At 43.2% G+C, this 7500-nt stretch overlaps 1 protein-coding gene across 1 annotated transcript in view; it reads left to right on the forward strand.

The window, feature by feature from the left end:
- Nucleotides 1-7500, forward strand: part of casq2 (calsequestrin 2) — a 10186-nt gene that overhangs the window by 171 nt on the left and 2515 nt on the right. Inside the window, exons 1-6 of the mRNA XM_076263114.1 lie at nucleotides 1-428; nucleotides 3292-3376; nucleotides 3790-3890; nucleotides 4070-4181; nucleotides 6463-6536; nucleotides 7045-7175. The exon at nucleotides 1-428 is cut by the window's left edge and continues 171 nt beyond it. Of these exons, the coding sequence (XP_076119229.1) occupies nucleotides 189-428; nucleotides 3292-3376; nucleotides 3790-3890; nucleotides 4070-4181; nucleotides 6463-6536; nucleotides 7045-7175 (743 nt within the window). The 5' untranslated portion in view covers nucleotides 1-188. The remainder of the gene's footprint in view (nucleotides 429-3291; nucleotides 3377-3789; nucleotides 3891-4069; nucleotides 4182-6462; nucleotides 6537-7044; nucleotides 7176-7500) is intronic.

Here is a 7500-nt window from a genome sequence, read left to right on the forward strand (position 1 = left end):
TCAGCCTTATCTTTGACTGGACTGGACTTCAATCTACTGAGGAAGAGAACCTGTGTTGAGTCTTCAGACACGCTCTGAAGCGTGCGCTTGGTGTCCCTAGTAGGCGTAAGGTGTAAGGTGTCTTTTTGCTTCATTTATTTATTTATTTTGGCGAGCCAGCTGGACAGCTGAAGCGGAAGCCCAAGAAGATGAGGACCCACTGGCTGCTCCTCTTCTCCTGCCTGTGTCTGGCACCTCTCCTCTCCCTGGCCGAGGAAGGCCTCGATTTCCCCAGCTACGACGGCAAGGACCGCGTCCTGGATATCGACGACAAGAACTTCAAGAAGGCCCTGAAGAAGTATGATATGCTATGCCTGCTCTACCACGCTCCACCACCCACCGCCAAGGATCAGCAGAAACAGTTCCAGATGACCGAGCTCGTCCTGGAGGTACGGCTGTACAGTGGGAGAAGGGAGAGGGGAGGAGGGGAGGAGGGGAGGAGGGGAGGTGGTGGGCTAAGAGGACTTAGTTAACATGGAAAGTCAGAGAGACAGAAATGATTTGACATGCGTGGGACAAGTATATGAATGTACTGTAACTAACAGAGCAATCATGTATTTTTCGCCCTGTGGATAACATAGAGCTAATATGGTAGAAGGCCTTATTTGGGTGTATTGTCGAGAGGGAACTGCAGAAATAGCAATCTTGGTGCCAGAGTGAGAATAAGGGAATATGACATGTTAGTGTTGAGAATCAAATGTGTTTGCACAGAGTTAAGAGAAAGAGAGAGAGAGCCAAATAACAGTCGCAAGTGAAGGAAAGGTCACTATAAACATACCAACCCAAGCCACTGCTGGAAAATAGAAACAATGCAATGACAGTGAACAGGAGAGAATCCAGTCTAGGAATAGACGCTAGTGTCATTTGTGAGTGAAAAATGGCTTCCATTAGTAGGAGTGTTCACTCGGCTGCTACATTGTTATCATTGCCTGATCTCCTGGTCTTTAAACATCCACAGAAAGTCTGGTATATTGAGCCCAATCCCATTATTGAGCTTGGTCACAGCGTGTTTTGTAGATTTTGTTGAACATTCAAATCTGCACACACGCCTTAGTACTTCAACAATAGTCACGACTAGCAATGCTAATATGTCACTGATTAATAATGTGCAATTGGTTTTGATGCACGACACTGGTGTTACAGTAATAGTGTTCTTGGGTCACAGATGACTTTGAGTGTGTGTGTGTGTATGTGTGTGTGTGTGTGTGTGTGTGTGTGTGTGTGTGTGTGTGTGTGTGTGAGTGTGTGTGGGTACGTGTCCAAGAACATATGTGTGCTCCTGCCAAGGTCATCATTGGTTTGTCTCTCTCCTCTGCTGTCATCTTCAATGTATTCTAATTCACATTTGTCTCCTATAGTAGGCCCTGCCAATCACAACTAGACACCTCCCAACCCCCATCCCCACCCCACCCCACACACAACCTCCTGCTCACTCATACTGTACATAGATTTCAAGGGCACCATGGCATTAACCAACAAGCCACACAAATTACTTTATAATCTGTGCTTAGCAGTGGCACTGCTTGCCATTTTTATTATCGGTTTCAGGATGCACCAGACCAATTCCTTGAGGAAGAGTTTTCCTCCGATGCCAGTACTGTGTATTGTCTCTGCCTGTCCCACCCGTGAGAGGAAAAGCAGCCCAGCTGTCTTGCCTAAAAGAGTTATTGGCCTTGAATTTCTTGTGCTCTCACGTTTCACTTGGCTGGGCTTGAAATAAGTCTCCACGCACAAGTTTCACATGCTTAAGTAATTATATGAGTGGTGTCTAATTAGGTGTGACACAAAACTGTACAGAAATCATCTACAGTAAACTCAGTCAACAATTTCAACTTACACACTTACACCCAATTTCATGAACTTATATCAGTACTTAGACGATTGGTTCCAACTAACACTTACACAAAATTTGAGGACCTTATATCAATACTTTTTACTTTTACAAGACGATTGGTTGATTACATCTTTGAGTCCATACAAACAAAGTACAATTATTTTCTTCCTTGCTATCCCCTATACAAAGAAGCAGTGACATACTAATAGTGGCCATGAAAATGCTCATTGCTTTCACCTTGACCAGAAGTATGTCACTGTGTTCTCCTTCCCAACATGAATGAGCCTTTGCGATCCGTAATGGTGTTTAAAATGTCAAAGTACTCACAGTAAGTTGCTGAGCTTAGGGCAACAGAGGCCTAGACTTAAACCACTAACATCATTCAGGTGACAAATCCATCTCTGCTCTCCATTCTACCTCTGTGAGAGTGCCAGAGGACACCATACCAGACCATTCTATTCTTAATTTATGTTCCAATCAGGCGCTGTCCAGGGAGACCTGATAGCAGTATTCTTAGAACACTCTACTGTTCTTTTGGCTTCTTTTGTCAGCCGGCTTCACATCGCAGTGACTTCAGAGAGCTCTCGGGTAGTATTTGTAGAGAGCAATCACCTCAGAAATGATTATAGAGCAGTGACTGTATCCACCCATGCATGCATGTATTACTCACTGGGGGGTGATCGAGTTAGCATTGCCATTATAAGCCCAATTTGTCACCTTATTTTTGCCTTGTTCTCTCACACAGGGCTTCTTATCATTATACAGTACACAGACTATGCCTTGTTACATGATTTGTCAGTTTCATCAATGACATATAACGGCTTGAAAATCACAGATTTGCCCGTAATTTGAATACCATGCATGTTCTTTCGCATGGTGATCACTGTTGCAGCTCTGAAATCAGTGGCACTTTTAAATCTCTATCACAAGCGAAATTTCACGTAACTGTTTTAAACAGTGATTAGGGGACTGATCTAGTATTTGGGTTAAATAGATGATTACGAGCTGCTGATGTTTAAGCAACCTTTGCCAGGACACTCATGAGAGGACATGCAGACTGCTGTGTGCAATGCCTGCTAACGGCTCAATATCCATCTTCTGAATAATGTTTGCAAGTATTATAATAGACATTGTGGGAAAGGCATATTTTTTGGTTCTTTGAGGTTGTCCCCTTATACAGATTGTGGGCATATGGAATCTACCTATTTCTTAAAATCCACTAACATACTTTACCCACCAAGCTGCATTTCAATATGACATATCTATCACAAATCCACAGTCTGCCATTGTCATTGCCATTGCTGTTTATGCAGAATACACTACAGCATTGAAAAAAAGATGTCAGTGCCTAAGGATTAAGGGCATCAATTTGATGCCAGCACCTGATGCCTCCTGGTCTGTTCTGTTTTGTTGAGCAGCTGGCAGCCCAAGTCCTGGAGGTGAAGAACATCGGCTTTGGCATGGTCGATTCCCACAAAGACGCCAAGGTTGCTAAGAAACTCGGTGAGCCAGCCTCTGTCATGAAATAGCTGTGTCACAGTCCTTTGTTGATGTCCAAGATAAAAAAAAGCACTATCTCCGAGTTTTATAAAGGACAATTATTATGTGCTGTCTGCTGAAACTGATGCCCCCCCCCATCACACACACACACACATACACACACACGCACACACACACACACACACACACACACACACACACACACACACACACACACACACACACACACACACACACACACTCACTCACAACACACAAAACATTTGTAATTTGTGTTCCGTTGAGTTCCAATCCAATTTGGTTCTGATCGATTCTGTTCTATTTTGTTCTGTTCTGCATTCTATTTCCTTCCATTCTCCTCTCCCGGGTTCCTTTCTATTCATCTCCCTGGCTTTCTCTCTCCCCTTCGCTCTCAGGCCTGGATGAAGAGGGCAGTGTTTACATCTTCAAAGATGACCGTGTGATCGAGTTTGATGGGATGCTCTCTGCAAATGTCCTTGTGGAGTTCCTTTTAGACGTAAGTTGCATGGGTTAAGATACCCTGCTCTATCCACCCCTCTCAGTAAACTATCTGCTTTTCTATTTAAAAAGATTCAAAAAGGGCAGTCATCAAGCTCAAGAGAAGATCAATGTCAAATGTATAGATATTGCCTTTTCTGTTCTTTCTCTTTCTCCTTCTCTCATTTGCTTTCACAGTTAATGGAGGATCCAGTGGAAGTACTTGATAATGCGCTTGAATTAAGAGCATTTGATCGCATGGATGACGAAATCCGGGTTGTTGGTTACTTCAAAAACCAAGACTCTGAACGTGAGTCTCATTTAGCGAGAATGCAGGTGTCTCCTAATGTGAGTGTGTACAGTGTGTATGCAGACAAGGAATGGCATGTACGGCACTGTGTTCTATGTCAGGGTGTAGGTGTTTGTGTGTGTGTGTGTGTGTATGTGTCTGTGTTTGAGGGTGTGTGCAAACACATTTACATGCTTCTATATGACACAGTGGCGTGTCATTTGAAACCACTTTCTCGCCATGGACTTATCAAGGCAATTAAATCATGCTATGCACCTCAGCTGTGAAAACACTGGTCTATCTTCCACTCATGCTGTTGCACATAAACCCATGAAGTCAATATCAGAGCAGTGTTTAGTCTAAGTGACGCCCCCATGCTCCACTACCACTGCACAGCAACATAGTCTGGATGTGCGTATTTAGGAAAGAATTCAGTTTATGTGAACGAAGAAAAATATTAGTAACTTATCACACAGATACACAATATTTAGTCGGTGTACCTCAACATGCTAAAAATATCTATGATTGTACACCAAAGACATTCCTAGCATTGACGACTGTACCAAGTCATTTCTGGCATGTGAATTGATTACAGAACTCTAGACCTTGCCAGTTCTACACATTCTATTTCCATGTAGTGTCACGTCTGAGAATGAGCTGCGATTGGTTCAGAGATCTGCAGTACAGAGGGTCAAAGGTTGCCTATTTCTGTTCCCCCTCTCCCCCGTCTCCATGTAAAGCTGGCATTCCTCCCCCGGCGTACGCTGAGGCCCATAACCATTTCACTAAATGGTAAAAGGCTAATGGCAGCCTAGCTCAGCTCCCATGGAGACGAAAGGTTACCTTTAAATAGCTGCTGTCAAGTCAGACTCAGCAGAGCCGGCGCTGGCCTGGATCTGGCCCAGAACTGGTCTGCTCCTGGGTTATGTGCTGTCTGTAAAATCAGACATGTCCTCTCTGTAATGTAATCAGATATCACATCACAGTCAGGCACATTTTTATAACATACAGTATATACATATAGGTATATATAACATAATCAGTAGTAACGATGCTTTCTGTTTCTGCTTTGTGATTTCTTCCCTTTTCCTTTCACTTGCTCTCCCATCTGTATTCTTAATGTCTCCTCTCATCTCTCCTTTATATTCACATCTCATCTCTCCTCTCATCTCTCCTCTCATCTCTCCTCTCATCTCTCCTTTCTATTCACATCTCATCTCTCCTTTATATTCACATCTCATCTCTCCTCTCATCTCTCCTCTCATCTCTCCTCTCATCTCTCCTTTCTATTCACATCTCATCTCTCCTTTCTATTCACATCTCATCTCTCCTCTCATCTCTCCTTTATATTCACATCTCATCTCTCCTCTCATCTCTCCTTTATATTCACATCTCATCTCTCCTCTCATCTCTCCTTTCTATTCACATCTCATCTCTCCTCTCATCTCTCCTCTCATCTCTCCTCTCATCTCTCCTCTCATCTCTCCTTTCTATTCACATCTCATCTCTCCTCTCATCTCTCCTCTCATCTCTCCTCTCTATTCACATCTCATCTCTCCTCTCATCTCTCCTCTCATCTCTCCTCTCATCTCTCCTTTATATTCACATCTCATCTCTCCTCTCATCTCTCCTTTATATTCACATCTCATCTCTCCTTTATATTCACATCTCATCTCTCCTCTCATCTCTCCTTTATATTCACATCTCATCTCTCCTTTATATTCACATCTCATCTCTCCTCTCATCTCTCCTTTATATTCACATCTCATCTCTCCTTTATATTCACATCTCATCTCTCCTCTCATCTCTCCTTTATATTCACATCTCATCTCTCCTCTCATCTCTCCTCTCATCTCTCCTCTCTATTCACATCTCATCTCTCCTCTCATCTCTCCTCTCATCTCTCCTCTCATCTCTCCTTTATATTCACATCTCATCTCTCCTCTCATCTCTCCTCTCATCTCTCCTCTCATCTCTCCTTTATATTCACATCTCATCTCTCCTTTATATTCACATCTCATCTCTCCTCTCATCTCTCCTTTATATTCACATCTCATCTCCCGTTCGTCTCCTCTCCTTTCTATTCACATCTCATCCCCCGTTCGTCTCCTCTCCTTTCTCTTCTACTCCCCTGTGCACGTATTGCCCTCTTTCTCCTTTTGTCTCCTCTCCTCTCCTCTCACCTCCTTGCCCTCCCTTTTCCTCTCATCCCTCTTTTCCTCTCCTCTCATCCCTCTCTCCTTTCCTCTCCTTTCATCCTCCCTCTCTATCCCTCTGCTCTTGTCTCAACTCCTCTCCTCAGATTTCCTTGCTTTCAAAGAGGCAGCAGAGCAATTCCAACCTTACATCAGATTTTTTGCCACCTTTGAAAAATCAGTGAGTAAAATAGGACATAAACTCTTGTCACCACTGAAGTAAATCCACAAGATTATTTTCCTCTTAAGTCTTTGAGACCCCAATCAAGTCTCTTTAATGCACCATATGAATTCCCTGTGCTAAGAGCACTTCACATTAGCTTCCATTATAGCACATTAACATCTATCTGCTCATATCATTACCTAATGTATGAGTCAAATATCAGTGTCAGGTTTGAGATACAGAAGTGTATAATCTGATGCATTACTGTACTTTATACTATGATATCCTCCACCAGTGCTTTGCATTTTAATGTGTGTGATTATGAATGCATACAGGAAATAAGAGATTACACAGTTAAAGTCCTTGCAAAAAAATGTCAGTGCATTATGGTTATTCTGATAACAGTAAATGTGGCTGCTAGTTCATGCACTCTCACTCTTAGAATACCAACAGAACAGACATTTTTCATGCAAGTTGCAGTCCGGTGACATGTAGGGCACTGATTTGATTGTGTGTGTCACTGCAGGTGGCCAAACCTCTGACTCTGAAGATGAATGAGGTGGACTTCTACGAGCCCTTCATGGATGAGCCCGTGACCATTCCTGACAAGCCCAACTCCGAGGAGGAGATCGTGGCTTTCATCACTGAACACAGACGGTACGATTTCACCACGTGTGGGGCGTGTGGGGCTGATGTTACTGGGAGAGTCAGTCTCCATAGCTCTAAAGGAATGTCTCCATAAGTGACTCCATAGGTCTTAAAGGAACATGCCAACTTTTCAGTAAAGTGGCTTAATTGCTATCTATCCCAGAGTTTGATAAGAGGATGCATACCCTTCATTTTTTTGTGTGTGCAATAACCCAGCGTGACTCTCTGGGTTAAGCCACTTCCAGTGAATGATGCTACGCTAGGCCAGGGTTATTGGTTATTGGGTTATTGGTTATTGACTGGGTTATTGCACGCAAGAGATGGGTATGTCTCC

The sequence above is a fragment of the Alosa pseudoharengus genome, unplaced genomic scaffold (genome assembly GCF_046254945.1).
Source record: "Alosa pseudoharengus isolate Yale_2024_CS ecotype anadromous, Long Island Sound unplaced genomic scaffold, YU_APseudo_1.1 YU_APseudo_1.1_scf_3, whole genome shotgun sequence".
Classification (NCBI taxonomy): domain Eukaryota; kingdom Metazoa; phylum Chordata; class Actinopteri; order Clupeiformes; family Clupeidae; genus Alosa; species Alosa pseudoharengus.